This window comes from Vespa mandarinia, chromosome 5 (genome assembly GCF_050613455.1).
Source record: "Vespa mandarinia isolate Hongniang chromosome 5, ASM5061345v1, whole genome shotgun sequence".
NCBI classification, from domain to species: domain Eukaryota; kingdom Metazoa; phylum Arthropoda; class Insecta; order Hymenoptera; family Vespidae; genus Vespa; species Vespa mandarinia.
In genome coordinates, this window is record NC_140814.1 from 3878437 (window position 1) to 3899184 (window position 20748).

At 27.6% G+C, this 20748-nt stretch overlaps 9 protein-coding genes across 19 annotated transcripts; 5 read left to right on the forward strand and 4 right to left on the reverse strand.

Moving 5' to 3' along the window:
- Positions 1 to 407: 407 nt before the first annotated feature.
- Positions 408 to 3482, forward strand: Cdc5 (cell division cycle protein 21). Its single transcript, XM_035866732.2, has 5 exons — positions 408 to 610; positions 718 to 2508; positions 2586 to 2693; positions 2771 to 2944; positions 3004 to 3482. Exons 1-5 carry the CDS (start codon positions 566 to 568, stop codon positions 3223 to 3225), a joined length of 2340 nt encoding a protein of 779 aa, XP_035722625.1. The 5' UTR covers positions 408 to 565; the 3' UTR covers positions 3226 to 3482.
- A 33-nt stretch (positions 3483 to 3515) lies between these two features.
- On the forward strand, positions 3516 to 5398 carry mRpS10 (mitochondrial ribosomal protein S10). Of its 4 annotated transcripts, XR_014982230.1 has the most exons (7): positions 3516 to 3682; positions 3741 to 3851; positions 3942 to 4069; positions 4152 to 4353; positions 4778 to 4810; positions 4904 to 5029; positions 5264 to 5398. XR_014982230.1 is itself a non-coding variant. In XM_085657246.1 (5 exons), the coding sequence occupies exons 1-5, from the start codon at positions 3668 to 3670 to the stop codon at positions 4787 to 4789; spliced, it is 468 nt and encodes a 155-aa protein (XP_085513372.1). In that variant the 5' UTR covers positions 3516 to 3667; the 3' UTR covers positions 4790 to 4916. The 4 variants fall into 4 exon arrangements, 3 of the variants coding, with proteins under 3 accessions (XP_085513372.1, XP_085513371.1, XP_035722651.1); XM_085657246.1 differs by lacking the exon at positions 5264 to 5398 and having other exon boundaries at positions 4778 to 4916; XM_085657245.1 differs by lacking the exons at positions 4778 to 4810; positions 4904 to 5029; positions 5264 to 5398 and adding an exon at positions 4431 to 4570 and having other exon boundaries at positions 3517 to 3682; positions 3741 to 3845.
- Positions 4701 to 5380, reverse strand: LOC146872995 (uncharacterized). Its single transcript, XM_085657249.1, has 2 exons — positions 5251 to 5380; positions 4701 to 5089 (listed from the first exon to the last, which is right to left on the reverse strand). Exons 1-2 carry the CDS (start codon positions 5345 to 5347, stop codon positions 4701 to 4703), a joined length of 486 nt encoding a protein of 161 aa, XP_085513375.1. The 5' UTR covers positions 5348 to 5380.
- Positions 5399 to 6181: 783 nt separating the features above from the next.
- LOC118441809 (beta-1,3-glucan-binding protein) lies at positions 6182 to 8778 on the reverse strand. Its single transcript, XM_035866743.2, has 8 exons — positions 8446 to 8778; positions 7877 to 8110; positions 7650 to 7789; positions 7418 to 7560; positions 7172 to 7335; positions 6703 to 7082; positions 6532 to 6633; positions 6182 to 6445 (listed from the first exon to the last, which is right to left on the reverse strand). Exons 1-8 carry the CDS (start codon positions 8600 to 8602, stop codon positions 6335 to 6337), a joined length of 1431 nt encoding a protein of 476 aa, XP_035722636.2. The 5' UTR covers positions 8603 to 8778; the 3' UTR covers positions 6182 to 6334.
- A 1029-nt stretch (positions 8779 to 9807) lies between these two features.
- Positions 9808 to 11437, forward strand: LOC118441817 (UPF0389 protein CG9231). Its single transcript, XM_035866765.2, has 4 exons — positions 9808 to 9966; positions 10449 to 10600; positions 10674 to 10767; positions 10867 to 11437. The coding sequence occupies exons 2-4, from the start codon at positions 10453 to 10455 to the stop codon at positions 11066 to 11068; spliced, it is 444 nt and encodes a 147-aa protein (XP_035722658.2). The 5' UTR covers positions 9808 to 9966; positions 10449 to 10452; the 3' UTR covers positions 11069 to 11437.
- On the reverse strand, positions 11434 to 12811 carry Ccdc58 (Coiled-coil domain-containing 58). Of its 2 annotated transcripts, none has more exons than XM_035866762.2 (2): positions 12348 to 12525; positions 11434 to 12243 (listed from the first exon to the last, which is right to left on the reverse strand). In XM_035866762.2, the coding sequence occupies exon 2, from the start codon at positions 12226 to 12228 to the stop codon at positions 11857 to 11859; it is 372 nt and encodes a 123-aa protein (XP_035722655.1). In that variant the 5' UTR covers positions 12229 to 12243; positions 12348 to 12525; the 3' UTR covers positions 11434 to 11856. The 2 variants fall into 2 exon arrangements, with proteins under 2 accessions (XP_035722655.1, XP_035722654.2); XM_035866761.2 differs by lacking the exon at positions 12348 to 12525 and adding an exon at positions 12664 to 12811 and having other exon boundaries at positions 11460 to 12243.
- An 822-nt stretch (positions 12812 to 13633) lies between these two features.
- On the forward strand, positions 13634 to 16450 carry LOC118441810 (nonsense-mediated mRNA decay factor SMG9). Of its 3 annotated transcripts, none has more exons than XM_085657242.1 (9): positions 13634 to 13762; positions 14489 to 14685; positions 14754 to 14803; positions 14895 to 15084; positions 15162 to 15458; positions 15589 to 15733; positions 15813 to 15933; positions 16000 to 16111; positions 16222 to 16450. In XM_085657242.1, exons 2-9 carry the CDS (start codon positions 14540 to 14542, stop codon positions 16298 to 16300), a joined length of 1140 nt encoding a protein of 379 aa, XP_085513368.1. In that variant the 5' UTR covers positions 13634 to 13762; positions 14489 to 14539; the 3' UTR covers positions 16301 to 16450. The 3 variants fall into 3 exon arrangements, with proteins under 3 accessions (XP_085513368.1, XP_035722637.2, XP_085513369.1); XM_035866744.2 differs by lacking the exon at positions 13634 to 13762 and adding an exon at positions 14272 to 14417; XM_085657243.1 differs by lacking the exon at positions 13634 to 13762 and adding an exon at positions 14299 to 14417 and having other exon boundaries at positions 14519 to 14685.
- Positions 16451 to 16454: 4 nt separating this feature from the next.
- NC2beta (negative cofactor 2beta) lies at positions 16455 to 20748 on the reverse strand. Of its 4 annotated transcripts, XM_035866748.2 has the most exons (3): positions 20580 to 20611; positions 17903 to 18009; positions 16455 to 17105 (listed from the first exon to the last, which is right to left on the reverse strand). In XM_035866748.2, the coding sequence occupies exon 3, from the start codon at positions 17095 to 17097 to the stop codon at positions 16594 to 16596; it is 504 nt and encodes a 167-aa protein (XP_035722641.1). In that variant the 5' UTR covers positions 17098 to 17105; positions 17903 to 18009; positions 20580 to 20611; the 3' UTR covers positions 16455 to 16593. The 4 variants fall into 4 exon arrangements, with proteins under 4 accessions (XP_035722641.1, XP_035722645.1, XP_085513373.1 ...); XM_035866752.2 differs by lacking the exon at positions 17903 to 18009 and having other exon boundaries at positions 20580 to 20748; XM_085657247.1 differs by lacking the exons at positions 17903 to 18009; positions 20580 to 20611 and adding an exon at positions 20239 to 20322.
- On the forward strand, positions 17393 to 20405 carry LOC118441806 (vascular endothelial growth factor receptor 2). Of its 2 annotated transcripts, none has more exons than XM_035866733.2 (9): positions 17393 to 17694; positions 17769 to 17988; positions 18076 to 18239; positions 18330 to 18576; positions 18665 to 18771; positions 18849 to 18945; positions 19031 to 19445; positions 19542 to 19804; positions 19866 to 20405. In XM_035866733.2, the coding sequence occupies exons 1-9, from the start codon at positions 17465 to 17467 to the stop codon at positions 20289 to 20291; spliced, it is 2169 nt and encodes a 722-aa protein (XP_035722626.1). In that variant the 5' UTR covers positions 17393 to 17464; the 3' UTR covers positions 20292 to 20405. The 2 variants fall into 2 exon arrangements, with proteins under 2 accessions (XP_035722626.1, XP_035722629.1); XM_035866736.2 differs by having other exon boundaries at positions 17521 to 17694; positions 17822 to 17988; positions 19866 to 20404.

The following is a 20748-nucleotide window of genomic DNA, read 5'->3' on the forward strand; positions in this document are numbered from 1 at the left end:
TTATAAATCTGTATTGTTAATCAAACAAATACAAGAAAAAGTTAAGACCGTATTTGTTTCATTAATTACTATCCTTTTCTCTTAATGCTGGTTTTAAACAGATCTCAAATTAATTAAATTATTATTACATTTTATTTTGACTACAAAGATAAATATTTATTAATTTTACAAATTTTATAATATTATAGTTATTAGATTAATAGAAAAAAATAATAATAATTTGTAATGTGAATTTTTTTATTTATAATTTTTTGTGTAATCTATTTAAGGTGTGACATCGGGGAAGTGAGGTAGTGTGTAATGTCTACTATTAAAGTTACATGTATAATGAATGATTGTGTGGTGTCTATTGATGATATATATAGAGTATGGTGATTTAAAAAGCTTTGTATGCGACTGAGGAGACCTCTTGTGTGAAATTCAATAAAGTCTGATGAAGCGTTTTCAGTTTTCAAGTAACCGCTATTTCTTACAAACTTTCCTTTTGTAAAATAATTCATTGATAACTTTTCAATAATTTAATTTGTTGTCTTTTTAATTAATCTAAAATCTTAAATTTATAAAAATGCCGCGAATAATGATAAAAGGTGGTGTCTGGCGTAATACAGAGGTAAATTAAGCTTCTTAACCTATCATACATATCTTTTATATATTTAACAAGTTTATATATATATATATATTTATTTATTAAAATGTTTATTTAATTAAAATGTTTAGGATGAAATTTTGAAAGCAGCTGTTATGAAATATGGGAAAAATCAATGGAGTCGTATAGCTTCGTTACTTCATAGAAAATCTGCAAAGCAGTGCAAAGCACGTTGGTTTGAATGGTTAGATCCTAGTATTAAGAAAACAGAATGGAGCAGAGAAGAAGATGAAAAACTTTTACATCTTGCCAAACTTATGCCTACGCAATGGAGAACAATAGCTCCTATTGTAGGACGTACAGCAGCGCAATGTTTGGAAAGATATGAGTATTTATTGGATCAAGCTCAAAAAAAGGAAGAGGGTGATGATGCAGCTGATGATCCTCGTAAACTGAAACCAGGTGAAATTGATCCAAACCCAGAGACAAAACCCGCAAGACCTGATCCTAAAGATATGGATGAAGATGAATTGGAAATGTTATCTGAGGCAAGAGCAAGACTTGCAAATACGCAAGGAAAAAAAGCAAAAAGAAAGGCTCGGGAGAAACAATTAGAAGAAGCACGTAGGCTTGCTGCATTACAAAAACGTAGAGAACTTCGTGCTGCAGGCATTACGGTGTCTCAAAAGAATAAGCGCAAACGAGGAGTTAACTATAACACTGAAATACCTTTTGAAAAACGTCCTGCTCCAGGTTTCTATGATACATCAAAAGAACATATTGATCCACTTGCAATAGATTTCTCCAAAATGAGACAGCAACAGTTAGATGGAGATCATAAACAAGAAAAAGAAGAAATGGAACGTAGAAAAGATAAACAGAAGTTAAAGCAACGTAAGGAAAATGATATACCAATGGGAATGCTTAATAATGAAGAACCTGTGAAGAAAAGAAGTAAACTCGTTTTACCCGAACCACAAATTTCTGATCAAGAATTACAACAAGTTGTTAAACTAGGACGTGCTTCAGAGGTTGCACGTGAAGTTGCAGCAGAAAGTGGTATTACATTATCGGACAGTTTATTAGCTGATTATTCCTTGCCAACAAATGTTGCAGTAACTCCTAGAACTCCAGCTGCACAAGATAAAATTCTTCAAGAAGCTCAAAATGTTATGGCCCTGACACATGTTGATACACCATTAAAAGGAGGTTTAAATACGCCACTAAATAATTCGGATTTTTCTGGTGTTGTACCTGTTACAAATGCTGTTGCAACTCCGAATACTATTTTGGCAACTCCATTCCGTTCCCAACGTAGTGATGGAACACCCTTGAATTCATTTAATACACCAACATCTACACGAACACAAAATGGAGTTCTTGCAACACCAGTTCGTGATAAACTTAGTATTAATCCAGACGAAAGTATTGTCGGGTCAGAAACCCCAATGGTGCAGAAACAAGCTAAAGAACAGTTACGTGCAGGTTTAATAGCGTTGCCTGCACCACGTAATGATTATGAAATAGTTGTTCCTGAAGATGAAAGTATAGATGAGAATACTTCTACTCCTGCAAATGATATAATTGAAGATCAAGCAGATATTGACGCGAGACAACAGCAGGAATTGCTCGAACAAAAAAAAAGAGAATTGGCTCGAAGATCTCAAGTTATACAACGAGATTTGCCAAGACCAATTGATGTCAATATGAATATTTTGAGGCCTTTCATGGATACACCTCTGACAGATATGCAAAGAGCAGAAGAATTAATTAAAAGAGAAATGATTACCATGCTTCAATATGATGCACTTCAAAATCCTATGCAACAAAATAGGAAGGGTGCTTCTAGTTCTTTAGCACAAGCACAATCGTATCTTGAACAACATCCTTATGCTAATTTCGATGAAGAAGAACTAGATGCTGTAAGTAGATGTATATTGAAACGAATTTTGACTTTGTTCCTTTTATGAATCATTACATTTTTTTCATTTGTGATTAGGCAAAACAATTACTGGCTGATGAAATGAATGTTGTAAAGGAAGGTATGGCACATGGAGACTTGAGCTTAGATGCATATACAACTGTATGGGAAGAATGTTTATCACAAGTAAATATTTCTTTATCATATATGTATATATAAAATAATCAAATACTTTTAAAAAATGCATTAAAATAAAATTCTAGATTTTATATCTGGAAACCCAAAAACGTTATACTAGAGCAACATTAGCTTCTAAAAAAGATAGAGTAGAAGCTTGCGAAAGAAAATTAGAAGAAAATCGTATGCATATGACAGGTGAAGCAAAAAGAGCTGCAAGAATGGAAAAAAAATTGAAAGTATTAACAGGAGGTTATCAGGTAATATTTTAAAAATGTAATTGAGATTAGTTTCAAATTTAATATAATCTATTTTTTAGACCAGGGCACAAGTCTTAATTAAACAATTGCACGATTTATGTGAACAAATAGAGCAAGCTTACTTAGAACTTTCAACATTTAAATTTTTACAAAATCAAGAGGAAGCGGCAGTTCCAAGAAGAGTAAATGCACTCATTGAAGATGTTAACAGACAGACTGAACGTGAACGTGTATTACAAATGCGATATGCACAATTACAAGATCAACTTCAACAATGTTAATTGTTACAATTATACTGATATTTACACATAATACTGTAAAGTATACATGTGATATAAGTATGTTAAAAAAAACTTTACTAAATATGAAAGCTCATCGTGTGCATGTATGCGTATGTGAATGGTGCGTCTATGTTCAAATACATAATAGTACATACATTTTAAAATATCAATATTGATATTTTATTTTAAATTGACTTATTATTATAATTTGAGTCGGTAATCTCAGGAGATAATGCGGTTGATCATAAATTTATTTTTGTCGTAAGATGGCATGATGTTACGTTAGTACTATACAATCGTTTAGAGGTTGTGTGAAGTGACTCATGTGTATGCACATGTAAATTTATCGATTTAAATTAAAATTAAAGTTTTATGTGAAAAAAACTCTATAATAAATAAAATTAATTTACTCTGAGTTTACTTTTAAAGTGACATAATAAAAATGTTATGTTCCAAGGTAATATAATTAAATTATTTCAATTAGAGGTTAGGTTAATTGTATAATTGTTTGTTAGGTTGGTTTGGTGCTCAGAAATATTATAAGCGATACAATTCATCGAGAAACTAAATATATTGGAATCTTAACAAAATCATTCTCGTCATTAGGGGAAGTTAAAAATGTAAAGGTATACCATTGATCTTCATGAAAAAGTCATTACGAGTAAATATAAGTATTCTCTTTCATAGCGTATTATATTTGATGTAAATTTTTCTAGCCTAATCCTGATAAATTATATAAAAAAATAGAAATTGAACTTAGAGGAAATGATCCTGCCGTACTAAAGAGTTATGGCCAGTTTACTGAATTAACTGCAAACCATTTAGAAATTAATATGCTAAGAAAGTAAGTTTTACTGTTTTTTTTTTTTTTTTATAATATTCTTAATATAGATCAATCAATTAAAAGTTGTCGATTTATATTACAGTACAACACCTAGAAAAGCTGTGCATGAACGACTAACAGTGTTGAAATCTGTACATATATACAAAAAACATCGTGTACAATATGAAAGCAGAACTTATTATAGATTTATGGATTTTGCAAAACTAACAGGATCTACTGCAGATACTTTCTTAGAATATCTTCAACGAAATTTACCAGAAGGTGTAGCAATGAAAGTTACAAAGGTTCGTTTAGATATCTATTCTGTTCTTGGTACTTTATTTCTTTTTTTTTTTTTTTCTTAATGAAAATTCTTTTATAGGTCGAATTACAGAAATTACCAGAATCTATACAGACACCACCGAATACTGTTTAATTTTACATAATTATTGAATATCTGTTACCATAGTACATACAGTAAATTAAATGAAATTTGCCTTAAATAATTTATTCATAAATCATAAACTATTTTTTTCATAGAGTTGTGTCTACAAAATGTGTATGAAATATTATGTTTTTATACTGACTTTTTTAAACATAATCACCATGTTGTGTTGTGTATAACTAATTATTCTTAGCGATTGTATTAATGCTACATTTTGTTGATAGAAAGAAAAATGTCCTTTTCCAGCGATGATTTAATGGTAATAACATTGTTTGATATTTCAGGTGCTTTGTTAGGTACATTATGCTGAAGTTCAGGTAGCTGATATTTCTTTTGAAATATTAGAGGTTTATTTTTTTCTACTGCCTGAATATTTACAGTTTTAAGAGGTGTATCTTTGAAATTTGTAGATATAAAGTGTTGGCGATCGTCATCGTGTGATTTAATCCGTTTATCCTTTCGTTGTATTGTGGAAGTTTCATTAATATCATGTTTTCCTATATCAGATGAAATCGATCGTGTTATATTTCTTTCAGGTACGTGCATTTTAATTAATTCCGTACTAGCAATACACCTGCGCAATATGTATTCATTTTCTGCAAAGAAAATTGTTATTCCCGATTATTAAATAGAACACTAAAATGAGATGAATTATTTGTTATACACGCTTATTAACAAAATATAATTAACATTCTCACATTAAAGTATAATATTATTTGTTAATAATAATAATCTTCTCTTTTAAATGACTACTCACTCGATCGTTTCAGACGATAAAGAGTTCCTGCGAATGATTCTCCGTTTAAAATAAAAATCAAAGCAATAAAAATGATTATATTTCGTATACTTGTCATTTGTAATGATTAGATCAATCAAATTTTAAAAGATTAATTTATACCGAAAAATATCGTTAGGGATTCGAATGTATAAAAACAAAAGAATGATTTTATTTGAAGATTGTAAAGAGATGTGTGTTCACGCCGGTACTGCACAAGTGCTGTCAGGCAACTGGAGAGTGTATAAGCAAAAAGATTAGAAGCCATGATCAAAGAGGAAAGAAAACTGGACAGGGTGGCATAAGCCAGTTTAAGGCCACTTTCAACATTCGTCGAGATTTTATTATTCGAATTAATTGTAAGAACCCTTAAAAGTCTACGCGAGATACACTCGACCTTATATCTCACATACGCATTAAATGTAATCGTCTTTCATCTTTCGTCTTTCGTAAATCCATTTATGGCTATAAGTCGTAAAGGGAGAAAGAAAAAAAAAGTACAGATTTTTTCGTCCTTATATTCTTTTTAATTTCTATGTATCTGAGTAAACCGGTTTCGCGAACATTATCTACATCGAAGGCCAATACTGCTTTTATAGTAAACCGGTTATTTTCGAAGAGTAATAAAAAAAAAAAAAAAACAAATTAAAAAGTTTTTTTTGTATATGTTTAACAATTACATTTTTGTTAAAACAGAACATAATAATTCATCAAATGTATATATACATAATTATTGGATAAGACAAAATAGAGACAAAAATTATACGTATTGTTGTACACACACACACACACACATAAATACACAAATGGACGAAAGAGAGCATTTACTTAAAGAAATTGATTATTTCAAATTATAATAATAATAACTTATTACGAATAAATAATAAACAATAGCGTTATAATAATTCCAAGAATAACCACTCGCCATTAATAAGCGACACTCCTACTTACATAGATATTTAAACACAGCTATAGTATCTTCATTATAGTCTTATGCACTTAGAAAATTCAAAAATTTATATTTTTAAAGTACGTATAAATAAACAATTATATTGTTTACTTTTCATTACAACGACCAAACTTTCACATAGTCTATTTCTAAAGCCCTTTTGTTACTGTTATCTCGTCTCCAGCTTGGTAACCATTGATTTCTAGAGTGCCAAAAGTCTAGCATCGGCTATAATTAATATAAGATATTAATATAACTCTATTCTATGAATTAATTGTTTAAAAAAATTTGTTAATTTGAAAAAATCATCGAACCTTAGCGCCTACATTTTTCCAAGGTTTTTTATAACCAGAACTAATCGTTTTGTCTGGGAAAACTCTTAGACCACCGACGCCTACACCTATACTGATATAGAACTACGAAAAAATATATTTTATTATAGACATATATAGATAATCATGGTTATATATTTATCATCAACCTACCTCTTGATCAAATGGAGCGATTTTTGTCATACCACGAATATTAGTATCATAATTATGTAACCATCCGTTTACCGTAGGAAGTAAACGACCAATTTCTTCACCATCTGCTAAAAATTTAAATCCATTAGCATCCCATATAGTTGTATATACGTGAAAGTCTTTGTTCCATTCAGAATCACGATTCACTATTTTGTGAACATTTTCTTCATAGATCCTTGGGGAACCTGATTTCAATCCAAATTCCAATTTTCTACTGTCGTAAACTTTCTCTAAATCTTCGGCATCGACAAGGTTATCATTTCCACGAGCAAAACCAAGAATAACACGACCGCTAGCATAATTAGGGCCATAAAGAGAGTAAAGTGGTTCCAACCATAGTTCTGTTAATTATATAGATCAATATTTTCTAACAATTTTTAATGCAATGAATTCGATAATTGGAATATCAATTGGATTGAATTTTACGAACCTGGATATAGCCAATCACCTTCAGGAAATTTAGCACGGATTTCAATTTTACCATACTTAAATGCAAATCGATTTTTTGTATTAAATCTAGCTGATATAACAGGTGGCAAAATGCTGTAAGACATAGCATTTCGAGAACATTCCTGAGGGATATTGCTGGTGCAACTTAAAAAATAAAAAAAAAAGGAAATTAACATTTATCGTATATAAGATATAAATCGATATTAAATATATCTATTATTCGTACTCGGAAAGTTGTAATGTTCCATACGAAGTTATATTTTCTCCGTACGAATCTTCTAATATAATTGGTTTAATACGAAGAATACCATCATCGATTTCAACGAGCTTCGGATGATTGTCATTGTGATAAATGCAAAATTCGTAATCCTAAAACAAAAAAAAAATTAAAAAAATATTTATTTCTTCCGATTCTTGTGCGTCAATTGATTCGTATTAATACCAAAATTTGTGCTCACAGGTCCTAATGGCATTTTTATATCGCGTGACCAAAGTGATTCATTTAAATTATTAAAATCTTCGCTGAATATCAATTGACCTTTTTCGGTATTTGAGCTGACGATGACTGACGGTGGAGTTGTAGATTTTCCTAAATTCGCTGCAAAGAAATTGTTCGACAAAGTATAGAAAATTTATAATTCATTGTAATAATTTAATAACAACTTAGAAATTTTTTTAAAATTACATTTACTGCCAACCACATATCTTTGATTTTCTTTAATAGAACCTGTATTATTAACTTGTACATATATCCAATAATTAATAACATCTCCTTCTTGTAAGATAACGTTCCCTTTTTCTAAGGTCCATCGTCCATTTTTAGCTCGAAATACATCACCAAATAATTCGCCAGAATCTCTCGAACGTATTGGTTTATTTAAATTTCCATGAAACGTAAAATATTGCAAGCCTGGTGTATCTGTTAATGACGCGAAGAAATTTATTATTTTTAATTAGAGAAAAAAAGACAATTATGTATATATACGTATTATCCTCGTATTTCCATATCTATACGTATAAAATAGATGACCTGTATGACCTAACGATAATAATGATTACATCGTTCAAATATTTAATTTCCCTAAATATTAAAAATCTCGGGGATTTACGGAAAACTCCAGATGACTAGCTGATGCGTCATTATCGCAATGATTTATAGTAAAAGTGTATATACGATTTATTCATCAAACTTTTGAAAAAGCATATTTTTTTTATTTTCTGTATTATATACACAAAATGATAACTTTAATTTACCTTGTATAGAAATACGTAATCCTTTTGATCCAAGTACTTCGAATAATGGTTCTGGTATCGTGTAAGCTTTTACATTTGCAATTAATAACACAGTGATTATAAAATTCAATCGGAATAAAATTAACGGTGAAACTTGACAAATTTTTTTTGAGTACATTGTTACTTTTTTTTATTGACTTGTTTTATGAAAATAAGAAAAAGAAACGTAGATGATGGAATAAAGAAAATAATTATAACTCAAACAAGTTTGCACACGCGATACTAAATAATGATCGAGAGAGAACTAAAATAACTTGTTTCTTTCACAAGCTTTAATCTTATAGTCAAGCTCGTATCTTACTCTTCCCTCTTCTCTTTCTTCTCCTCTTTATCCACCTTCACCTTCTCCTACTCCTTCTCTTCCTCTTCTTTCTATTCATTTTCTTTATGCCTTCTTTCAGTCTTATTTTGATCATTTTTAAATACAAATTTTTATTTATGTCGCCATTTTACCATCAACGATTCGAAGTTGATTTCGATTATTAATCGATAATCTAAGCGAATTTATTAATAAGAATTTATTTGAATATTTAATAATAATAAAAATAATAACAATATATATATATACTCCTTAATAATATAAAAATACTGATATAAATAAATATTAATAAAACATATATATATATATTTTTTTTTGTCGTCGTTATATTTAAATACGAATTTCTACATAATTATTTTGAATTCAGAAAAATTTTGAAAGAAAATGTTTACGGAAATGATTATTTCATTTTGATTACAAAATTTTTAATTGTTGAATACTTTTGTATCGTTACGTTTGTACGTTACATTTGTCTCGTATTCCTTTCAGAGAAATATGAGAAGACGAAGCTGTTCTTGGTCACGTTTGTTATAAGTCGGTCATAGTAATAAGGGAATCTCAGTTATAAAATAAAAGTAGACTTCGAGAAAAATATACCATACGCGATGATCTGCACGTAAGCCATGTTGAAAAAAAAGGCGGGTAGTTCATACCTCAGGAATGTGCATAGGTGTTTGAAGTACCCACGTATAAACATCATCAATATATTACAATATTATTATGTAAATCTTTGATGTTACAATTTCATTTGCATTTTTTTATTAACCGTTGACCAAAAATAATTTATAAGTATGACTAAGGTATTTTGCAACTTAACTTCCTTTTTTCTTCATTTTCTTTTTCAACTTTTCTTTTTCTTTTTGTTTTAATGTTAACAATAAATATGATATATAATATAACGTTATGAACGTTGAACATTTAAATAAAATATTTTTTTGAATTCTTACTAATTTTTTTTCTTAATCGTAACAAATTTGTTACAATTCGAATTTTCATTTTTATTCCTACGTTACTGCCGAGATCGAGGAGTTGTCTACATATATATACCAAAAATTAAGAGAACGCGCGTCATAATGATACATACGTATCATATGAAGGTTATATAGTGGAAGTCGTTACAAGCTTTTTATAATTTGTTAATTTAAAGTGTAAATTGCATAAGGGTAAGCAATATTATTATTATACGTAATAAGATTAATACGAAATACTTGCCATTTTGAAATGAATAATGTTAATACTGATTTAAAATAAACAATTGAATTTTTGAATCTTTCTATTTCTTTTTTCTTTTGTATCTATTGTAAAATTTCTTTTACACAGATCAGAAGAATCTAACCTCGAAACGTGAACATGACAATTTATATTGTAATCATTCACATTTGTAATCTAATCATATTTTAGTAATCGAGTCATTAAGTGTTAAATAACTTACAAAATTTCAGATAAAATGATTAATCAGTGGTCATTACGATTTTTGTCAAGTTCAACTTTCACCAGTAACAACATTTACATTAGAATATGAATGTCGTAAATGTATTATCGTATTAAAAACAGATAATTATCTATAACAGATTGGGATTAAAAAAAATATTGTTTACAATGATAGAAGAATGCAAAAGTGATGTAACGAATATTTTTTTTACAGAAAAATGATTATTTCACAGTTAATATGTCGTTCTATATTATCCAAAGTAACGAGAAATGTTTATAGCAATGGTAAACAAAAAATTAAATTTATGTCGACACAAAACCCGAAACCAGATACCAAAAATAATGTTGAAACTGTACATAGCATTGGTAAGAAATGTATTATTTATTTATTGTCTAAATGTAAAAGTACTTATAATAATTTTTAACTGGGTTGTTACAGGAACTCACATGCACCCTGTTACTAACTTTGACAAAAGAATATTAGTATGGGTTAAACGATACCCGTCTATGGCTGATGTACCTGCACAAGTCACGTAAGCAAAAAACTAATATATAATTAATGTTTGGAAATATATTAGCATTATTATAAAATGTTCTATAATATAAATAACTTAATTTTTTATTTTTAATAGACGTGACTGTATATTGAATGCCCGAAGTAAAGCTAGAGTACGCACTTGCAACATTATGATAGTAATCTCAGTAATAGGATTTTTAATTGCTGCTATAAGTGGAAAACGAGAAGTAGCAAGGGGAAATACACTGACTAAAAGAGATTTGGAATGGCAAAAAAGCTTACGAAAAGAACAAATAGCAGCTGAAGATAATAAGTGAAGCACTTAAATCAATAGAAATATTTATGTTATAGAAACCAATGAATATAACATGTAATAATTTAAATATTTATTTTTGCATGCAGTATTTTTGGAATTATAAACTGATAGTACTCAGAATGATATAATAATTTTCAATAGCTTTAAAATATAGTTAACTATAATTATTATATGCAAGTAAAAGCTATTTTCATAAAATAGCTCAAAAAATATATATGCATATAATTATTTATATTGCAATAATATTTTTTGTACATAGATGTAATGAAATATTACCATTGCTATCATTACTTTCATACTTATATTGTAATCATATAATTTTAATTTTCAAGTAAGAATATTTTCGAAATTAAAATATATTTTGTCTGTAGCCATGTAGTTTTCATTTATGCTAACAAAGAGAAGACACGTTTGTTTTTCTTTTCTTTTTTTTTTTTTTCTTTATAAAAAATATATCTAATAAATAGGATCAATAATAGATCCTCAATATGTGCATAACAAGATAATTTATGTTTGTTTGTTAACTCTAATTATCTTAATCTTTATAAAAAATTACTTTATTATAAAAACGTACGATCATGTTTCAGTTATTGATATCAAAGAACATTTAACTATTTTATTACCAGCAAGATAATTTGTACACTGCAACAGCAGAAAGAATCCTTCCATATTGATTTTATGTAATTCATTATCCACAAATTACCTATTTTTTTATTGTAATAATTATTACATACATACATTACTCTTTTTCAAATTATACATCATGTGGAAGAATTCATCATGTAAATTCTATGGACTTATAGTCGATGGCTTATAATAACTGCGACACTTATCATGATAAACTTGCATTGTACGATTTCTCAAAACTTCTTCCACACCAACTTCTGATTGTAATAAGCGTAAATTATTCTGTTCTTTTCTTAAAGTTTTTATAAATATTGGATCATTCCCTTGACTTTCCTTTTGATTTTTTAAGTATTTCACTCTTTCTTTAGCAATGTTTAAACATTTATTGATCGCACTTTGTCGCTGAATATGACTACTTTGAACTTCTTCATATAATTCTTTACATTTTGATGTTGGATTTACATCGCTTTTAAATGATTCTGTAGGAAGTGTTGTATTTAACATGTATATGATTTTGTCATCAAACTGTCTCATTTTCCGTAACGTATCCTGGAATACAAAAATTAGAAAAAAATGTTTCAAATATATCGCAGCCCATACGTTGATTAATATATCGTTATTATAAAAGTAGCGTTTAAAATTATTAAACTAACCTAACTAACCAAAAAAGGATATTTTTTTTTTAAACTTATCGAAAGCTAATTATTTACATCGCCGTAAATTTCGATAAATGTTAATAATGATCTTTTGTTATCCATCTTTATTTATAAATTTGAATAAATTTATAATCTAACTTTTTCATTAATGATATATAATTACACTATCAGCCGGTGAAAATCGTACTAAGTATGGTTCAAAAATTATTCGATCGCATGACTCAAGTTGTGTCAGATAAACGTAAAATTAAAATAATAATATCTAAAGGAGGATATCTTTCGCTATTATGTTATAATTTATTATCAAATATACCTGAAATTCTAAAAAATCGACACATTCCACGCTAGTAGCAGCCATCTTTATCGAGCGAACTCCCCAGTACAATTGGTATGTATGATATATATATACATACTTACATACATACATAACATACATATATACAAAATGGATACAGTGTGCTCTATATGAAAAACATGAAAGTTAAAGGCTATTAAGCAGCTTTCGATAGAAGCGTGCGTGACTTTAAGCATGCTAGTAGATTATGAATTCACACTTTTCATTCTCACATAATTATATCTTTTTTTTAATGATGGCGTGCTTTCGCAATAATTTGTAATAAGTACGATACAGCACATTTATTTTACGATATGCATTTATTTTACGATATAAATGCATAAAAGATAATAAATATAATTGCTACGAAAATTAGTGAATATTTATATATCAAATATTATTTTATATAATATAAGTATAAATGTATTTCTTTTTCTACTATTTTTTTTTGTCATTATTTTCATTATTATATTATTATATTATATATCATTAATATAATAATGATAATAATACAAAATAAAGAGAACTAATTTTATAAGAAAAATCACGGAAAAAATTTAATACTGAAAATTTTACGTCATAGAAAATGAACTGATGTTTCGATTTTTATATAAATAATATATAATATATAAGTATTATTGTATATATATATTGTATATTGTATATATATATATATATATATATATACTAATTATTATTTTTGATCAAATAATCGACAAAGTCTTGATTTTAGTCGTAAATTTATATATTTGATATTTGTCCATAGAATTCTATTATATCCAATCTATTCATTTGTGGAAGTATTATTAGCAATGTAAAATGTTAGACCTTTAATTTATTGATCAGAATTAGATAAAAAAAAAAATTTTGAAAATATATTGAGACATACAGCCCATTCGCCCGATAGTACTCGTATCAAGTCAAATTTTAATAGATAGCAAGTAATATCGACCCAGATCTCACCGCGTGGAGGTTGCTGCATATGGAGATCCACGAGTTAACGATGACTTTACTCTAAAATCTGCATATCGAGATGCCTTTCCGTTTCGAGAGTTTTAAGCTTGTTAACTAACAGGAGGTGAGTCGTGGACGGATAGACATCCATCGTCCGATACCATCAGATTTCAGACATAACGAATTAATAAGCAAACATTTGAGATTTAAATATTAATACTTTTTTAATTTTATAATTATTTTAACAATATATAATATTCATGAAATACAATAAATTAATATTTAAACAATAGTACATTCGTTTAAACATTACAATGCTCGTAGCGTTATTTAAAAATTTTTATATTAAACATTTCAAATATTTTCAACAATTTCTTATTATAACAATGATACTAATTATTTTATTTTTATTTTTCTGTTTTAAAACAATATATTTCAATTAATCTACTTTCAGAAAAATATAATCTCGCATATGGTTTTTTTTACTTTTGTTAAATGTATTATATACTGTGCATAAAAATTTTTCTTACGCACAAACTCGATTGTTAGATAATTTTCATAGAAGATATATCTATCAAGTTTGTACATCGACATAGTACGATTGTACTTATTGCACTTGTAGTTCATATTTTGTCCGTACCTGTCGCTGAAGTCACTTACATTACAAGCGAAATGTAGTAAATAACAAATGTATTCTTTGGGTTTCGTCGATTATTTATTATTGCTTCTAAATTATATGAAAATTACATTTTAATAGGACAATTATAATTTAATACAAAGTATTTATTTATAAATTTTTTATTAAATATTGTCCATTATAATTGCATATATATATTCCAATACATTTCAGGTGTTATTGTTTATGTTATTGCGTAAAAAGTAGGAAAAAATTTAATTAAAAATGATGCCAGTATTGCCGAAGGATACAGAAGGTAAAGAGGGGGAAGGAAGGGCTCTAATAAAGGTTGTAGAACGTCCAACATTTATATTAAAAACCAGAGAAGGTGAAAGCAGAGCAGTTTCACCAAGTCAGCGTAATGGCAACAAGTAAGAATTATACATTTCTGAATTTTGAATTTTTTACCATAGTAATTACATATATATTAATATTTTAGAAAAGAAGCAGATTCAACTTCAACAACAATGCCATTGAAACCACCAGATAGTAGGTTCTTTATTTATTATAATTTAATATATTAAAATATTTATTTAATATAGATACAATTAAGTAGTAATTCGAAAAAATTTTTTTTTAGTGACACGTACAGTGATTTCTACATGTATTGAAATGACAAATTGTGCTAAATTTATGGATGAAAATATGCAGCTTAGCGAAAGTGCATTAGAGTTTTTATGTGACCAACAAGACTTTTTAGTAGTGGGATGTTTAGGCCCACAAGGTGTTGGGAAGTCTACAATAATGTCTCTTCTTACATCAAATTATAAGTTAGTTTTATTCTAAATGGATATAGTTTTCTTTTATACAATTATAAATATAATTAAAATTTTAATGATGAGCTTAGAGCTGACATTTTTAATGTTCAAGATATGTCCCATCATGAGAGTGGTACAAATTGTACTAATGGAATAGATTTTTTTGTAACTAAGAATAGAGTGATATACTTAGATACACAACCTATTTTGTCAACTTCTGTGATTGACTATGCTTCATCATTTGAACAAAAAAAGGCTACAACTGATTTTGTTAATACAGAAACCAATTTGGAATTGCAATCATTACAATTCGCAGCATTTTTATTTTCAGTGTGTCATGTAATTATATTTGTACAAGATTGGTTCGTTGATCCAAATTTAGTCAGGTATTTATGATAGTACGCATTTTGTAATTATTGTAAATATTATTATGCATTTGTATAAAGTATATTTTACAATGAAAATTATTTAGTCATAGGCTTTCGTAAGTATAAGGAAATCTTTGTTTTATGATAGATTTCTTCAAACAGCAGAAATGCTGAAACCATCATCTACAACTACTATGGATCAAGATTATGTTGAATATTATCCACATATATTATTTTTACACAATAAAGTAGAAGCACAAGATTTTATGCCAAGTACTGTTGGCAGAATGAAGGTATTTTTTATTAGTATAATATAATACATTATTGGAGTATTTTATGAGATATTCTATCATTTTATTACTTTCTTTTCAGGAATTTTATAATAAAGTATTTGCCAGTTCCAGATTACAAACTCACAGTGGCTTAGACATGAGTCATGGCTCAGTTGAAAGTGGTTTGAATTTATTTTTAATACCATTAATTACGACAGAAGGTAAATTATTAATTAGTTTGATATGAATATTTATTTTGTATCTATTATATCATATCATAATCGTAGATGAATACAATGTGCAAGAAAATGAGAAAAGACTGATTGAACAACTAAGAATGAAAATACATGGGGTATCAAGGCATCCGATGACACCATCTACATTAACAGAAAAAAATTGGTAAATAAATTTATAGAAAAGACAAATTATATGAAAAATCTATATAAGTTTCCATAATATATTGATTTAATAAAACATAGAATATGTAATACATTAATATTTGTATTTAGGTATCACTATGTTTCAAAAGTCATGGAGGCAATAAAGAAAAGTCATTTGTCATCAGAATATGGAAGATTAATGCCATAAAATGTAATGATATATTCATAACAACAGAAGATTCATGATAAAAGTAATGTAATAGTAAGAATACATTTTTATTTTGCACTATTAATAGTATAATTTGTACTACTTATATAAATTATATATTTCAATCCATATTGAAAATAAATCACAGAATTGAAGGTACTTGAAAAATGCCATTATACATTTATTATTTTTATTAAAAATAAGATCTCCTATTTTCCTTTTTATATTTCTTAATATAATAAATTGTGGGAAAACTTCACATATAATCAATTGAATAATTTCTGTATTGTATCTTATGAATAATCTTCTTGTTCGCTATCAGTTTGTTGCATTGATGTCATTTGTGCAACTGCTTGTAATTGTTGCCATTGTTGTTGTTCAGCAACAGCTTGTTCTTCTCTTGCTTTTGCAAAGAGTTCTTGTTGTTGTCTCAATAATTCCTCTTCTGGAATTCCTAAATTTTCTAACCTAGTGCTCTGACGTCTTCTCTTAGCTGCTACTGCTTTACAATCTCTTAAAACAGCTTCTGCTTCTGCACTGTAATCGCCGAAACCAAGTTTTTCAAGTGCTTGCAAAATATGCTCTGCATTTATTGTCTTTTTTTGTTGTTGATTACATATTTCATTAGCTTCAGAAGACAACAAATGGATGAACTCTGTACAACAATTTAAGATTAATTCCCGTGACTCATTAGCAACGCGTACATGTGGTAGTATTTCCTTGATCATCTTATTAATGGATGCACGAGGAAGTGTTAACTCGTCATCTTCAGCCGGGGTCATCGCAGCCGAGGCCATTTGAAAACCTATAACATTATATAATTATTATTAATATAATATATTATTAATATAAATTATTTATATCATTCACAATATCATAATATTTACTTTATTATTTAATTACATTAAAATATATTTGAAAGAGAATTTTTATGAATATAATAAAATATTTGATAAAATTGATATAAAATAAAATTAAATGGATCTTAATCTTATCAAAGATTTTGTTAAAGAAATCTTTGTCCCCTTAACGTACAATTTATCAGATAAGATTTTCTCAGGCACTTAGATCAAATTTTGAAGTACATAAATCCTACTAGTTAGTAAGAAAACAACAGTATACTAATCTGATCTATTATTTCATTATTTGTTTTATTGACAACAAATGCTATCTCAAACTTCATTTTTTTTACAATTTATTGTGACTTTTCTTATTTTTAATATTAACATAGTATGGGCATCAAATATTGATAAATTTGTTGGCAATGTGAAAAACATCACAGTATATACTTTAAAAGATGAAAACTATTTAAATGATAATGACATATATAAATCTTTAAAATTAAATATATCTTGGTTATCACCAAATGGGAATAAGCAACCTTCCTCATACAGGTAGACATGTGACATTGGTACTAATTATAGTTAATTTTATAGTACATCTATTTATAAGTTTTATATTATAACAGTGTCATAGTAACAAGCATATCAAGTGAAAAATCAAATCTTGCAATTTGTCCAGAAGGAACACTGTATTATAGAACACAAAATAACAGTCAACTTAATGTTTTACTACCACAAAATAAGTTATCAATTGATGTACCAGAGATGTATATTCATCCAAGCTGCTCATACAAGATAGAAGTTTATGCTAATCCAAGAACAAAGCCAACGGGAACGGCACAAGAGGTAAGTAGGCTTGTAATTAATCTATAAACAGAATATAGATTTTCTAAATATTATGATATTTGTGAATTCATATTATTTATTTTTCAGATAATTTATAGAGTTCCAGAATGTATAGATAATAAATGCACTTGTACAAATAAAAAATCTGTATTACCAATCCCTCGTGTAAATGTGACTGTTAAGACATGTCATGTCTTAATTACATGGAGTATAGAAACTAATGATAGTTATGTACATTCCTACAGAATTTGGTATAATACAGTATATTTACTTAAAAAATAAAATATCTTTTTTAATTGATATATTATTTTTAATATTACATGATATTATTTATATTTCAGTATAGGAGTACCTCTTTTAATATCAAAAGCAGGATTTCCTGTATATAATATTTCACAAATAGGTATTACCAAAGCAAAAACTAATATTTTTTTATGGAATCTACATAATGGTTATCAGTGTAATGAATTACAAGATAATTACAAAGTATTTGTAACTGCAACAGATGATCATGGTTGTTTAGGTAATGATGGAACATTTATCATCAATTTGATGGATCAGAATTCATCATTGCAAAGTTATTTTATTGTACGTATTTATGTAAAATGTCAAAATACTATTAAATGATTAATTATTTAATATATTTACTGATTAATTGTTTGATATAATTTTGTAGGTGTTAGTGCCTGTTACCATTATCTCCATAATATTCAGTTTGCTTAGTTTTATTTTTTTTAAAAAGAAGAAACGAAAATTCATTTGGAGAGAAGGACATACATCACGGTAATATGAATTATTCATACAGAGAAATATAAATTAATATGTAATATATATGAAGATATATTTTTGTTTAATTTTAGAATACAGGCAATAGATTCTATTTCTAAGTGTAAATCAAATTGGGCGAATTCTATTCTTCGAAAACATAATATTCTATATACTCAATGCAATGCCGAGGTATGAAAATAATATATATATATGTGTTTGTGTGTATGCATGTATAATTCTAGATAATTAATAGTATAAACAATATTTTGTAAAGGTTATACCATGTAAACATGAAACAAATGAATTTGAAATCCCATATAATTCTTTAAAACTGACTTCTGAATTGGGTGAAGGCCAATTTAGTAAAGTTTATCTTGGATATATAAATAACGATGCAACACCAGTAGCAGTTAAGATGTCAAGGCTATCAAATGAATTAAATAAATTAGATATATACCGAGAATTTATGGAGGAGATTGAAATAATGATAAAAGCAGGACAACACCCACATTTAGTTAATCTTATGGGTTATTCCATTGTGCCAAATAAATCTATATGTATAATTTTAGAATATCTGGAAGGTGGTAATTTATTGGGATATTTGCATTCAATAAGAGATAAAAAAGCTGAATGTGGATACATAAAAAATATTTTTAATAGATATGGATTTAGATTTGGTTCTTCAGAAAGTATATAACATTTTATTTCTGTATTTTTTTTTTTTTTTTGTATATTTCAGATTCATAAAGTATATTGTTGATTAATTTGTTTAATTTTTACTTCAGCATTATATACAACAATAAATAGTATATCTTCAACACATTCAAAAAATGACAAATTGAAATTACCTAGTTTAAGATATATTAATTTAGAGTCTTCTAAAAAAGAAGAAAATGCATTAAATGCGCAGGCTGAAGTTGAAAGAAATCAATTTATACAATTTGCTCTTGACATTGCAAAAGGAATGGAACATTTGGAATCTAAAAGTATTATTCATAGAGATCTTGCTGCAAGGAATATTTTACTTACTTCAGATCTATCTTTAAAGGTAATAATTCATAGAATCTGTTGATAGAGCTAATAAAATTTGGAAATTTTTGTAATTTCAGATATCTGATTTTGGACTTTCTCGAAATGGAATCTATACTATAAATGATAAGTCAAACAAAGTACGTCAACTTCCAGTACGCTGGATGTCTCCAGAAACTTTACAAGATCGTATATTTTCTTCTAAGAGCGATGTATGGTCATTTGCTGTAGTATTATGGGAGATTGGTACTTTTGGAGCATTTCCATATTCACATGTACCAGATGACAAGTTATTAGAACATATAATCATTGAAAAACAATGCTTAAGTCAGCCAAAGAATGTTCCTTGCGATATTTATAAAATAATGCAATATTGTTGGGCATTTCAACCAGAGAATAGACCTACTTTTGCACAACTTGTATTGGATTTACAAGCTTTAATAGGATTTTTACCTTTACAAAGCGGAAAAAATAATCCTTGTTACACATTACTGTCCTATCCTTAAAATATGTAATAGAGCAAAACGAAAGTTGCAACTATCAGTAATGGAAACATAAATGAAAATTGTACCTATGTTTTGATATTAAACAATAGATATTTAAATAAAACTAACTGTCATATTTTTATCGATCAATAAAAATCATATATATATATATATATGTATATATGTACATATATATATTTATTAGATTTTATATATAGATATTACTGAATACTGATTGATCAATGGTTAAGGCGGGCAATTTACTTATCTGATGAATGTTTTTTTTCCATACAATTTTTGCAAGCTTACAATCTGTTTCAAGTCTCCAAATTAGCTTCTGGTGTTTATTTAACACTGTAATGGTTTATACTTTATATTTTAGCACGGTCGAAATACAATATGTATCACTTTATTTGCTACTATCGATATATGTCGGTAGTTACTGATATTAAGCTTCCTTCATCGCCAACGATTTAAT

Coding starts and splice junctions, on each gene's coding strand:
- Cdc5 (XM_035866732.2), top strand. CDS start 566: ATGCCGCGAATAATGATAAAAGGTGGTGTCTGGCGTAATACAGAG. Junction 611..717: donor GTGTCTGGCGTAATACAGAG/GTAAATTAAGCT, acceptor TAAAATGTTTAG/GATGAAATTTTGAAAGCAGC. Junction 2,694..2,770: donor GGGAAGAATGTTTATCACAA/GTAAATATTTCT, acceptor ATAAAATTCTAG/ATTTTATATCTGGAAACCCA.
- mRpS10 (XM_035866758.2), top strand. Junction 3,852..3,941: donor GGGAAGTTAAAAATGTAAAG/GTATACCATTGA, acceptor AAATTTTTCTAG/CCTAATCCTGATAAATTATA. Junction 4,070..4,151: donor GAAATTAATATGCTAAGAAA/GTAAGTTTTACT, acceptor TTTATATTACAG/TACAACACCTAGAAAAGCTG.
- LOC146872995 (XM_085657249.1), bottom strand. CDS start 5,347: ATGACAAGTATACGAAATATAATCATTTTTATTGCTTTGATTTTTATT. Junction 5,090..5,250: donor TTATCGTCTGAAACGATCGA/GTGAGTAGTCAT, acceptor TTTTCTTTGCAG/AAAATGAATACATATTGCGC.
- LOC118441809 (XM_035866743.2), bottom strand. CDS start 8,602: ATGTACTCAAAAAAAATTTGTCAAGTTTCACCGTTAATTTTATTCCGA. Junction 8,111..8,445: donor ATTACGTATTTCTATACAAG/GTAAATTAAAGT, acceptor CGTCATTAACAG/ATACACCAGGCTTGCAATAT. Junction 6,634..6,702: donor TCGCTCCATTTGATCAAGAG/GTAGGTTGATGA, acceptor ATTTTTTCGTAG/TTCTATATCAGTATAGGTGT.
- LOC118441817 (XM_035866765.2), top strand. CDS start 10,453: ATGATTATTTCACAGTTAATATGTCGTTCTATATTATCCAAAGTAACG. Junction 10,601..10,673: donor TGAAACTGTACATAGCATTG/GTAAGAAATGTA, acceptor GGGTTGTTACAG/GAACTCACATGCACCCTGTT. Junction 10,768..10,866: donor GATGTACCTGCACAAGTCAC/GTAAGCAAAAAA, acceptor TATTTTTAATAG/ACGTGACTGTATATTGAATG.
- Ccdc58 (XM_035866761.2), bottom strand. CDS start 12,786: ATGTATGTTATGTATGTATGTAAGTATGTATATATATATCATACATAC. Junction 12,244..12,663: donor TCGATTTTTTAGAATTTCAG/GTATATTTGATA, acceptor TTTGTATTCCAG/GATACGTTACGGAAAATGAG.
- LOC118441810 (XM_085657242.1), top strand. CDS start 14,540: ATGATGCCAGTATTGCCGAAGGATACAGAAGGTAAAGAGGGGGAAGGA. Junction 14,686..14,753: donor AGTCAGCGTAATGGCAACAA/GTAAGAATTATA, acceptor TTAATATTTTAG/AAAAGAAGCAGATTCAACTT. Junction 15,734..15,812: donor GTACTGTTGGCAGAATGAAG/GTATTTTTTATT, acceptor CTTTCTTTTCAG/GAATTTTATAATAAAGTATT.
- NC2beta (XM_035866752.2), bottom strand. CDS start 17,097: ATGGCCTCGGCTGCGATGACCCCGGCTGAAGATGACGAGTTAACACTT.
- LOC118441806 (XM_035866733.2), top strand. CDS start 17,465: ATGCTATCTCAAACTTCATTTTTTTTACAATTTATTGTGACTTTTCTT. Junction 17,695..17,768: donor AAGCAACCTTCCTCATACAG/GTAGACATGTGA, acceptor ATATTATAACAG/TGTCATAGTAACAAGCATAT. Junction 18,772..18,848: donor AGAGAAGGACATACATCACG/GTAATATGAATT, acceptor GTTTAATTTTAG/AATACAGGCAATAGATTCTA.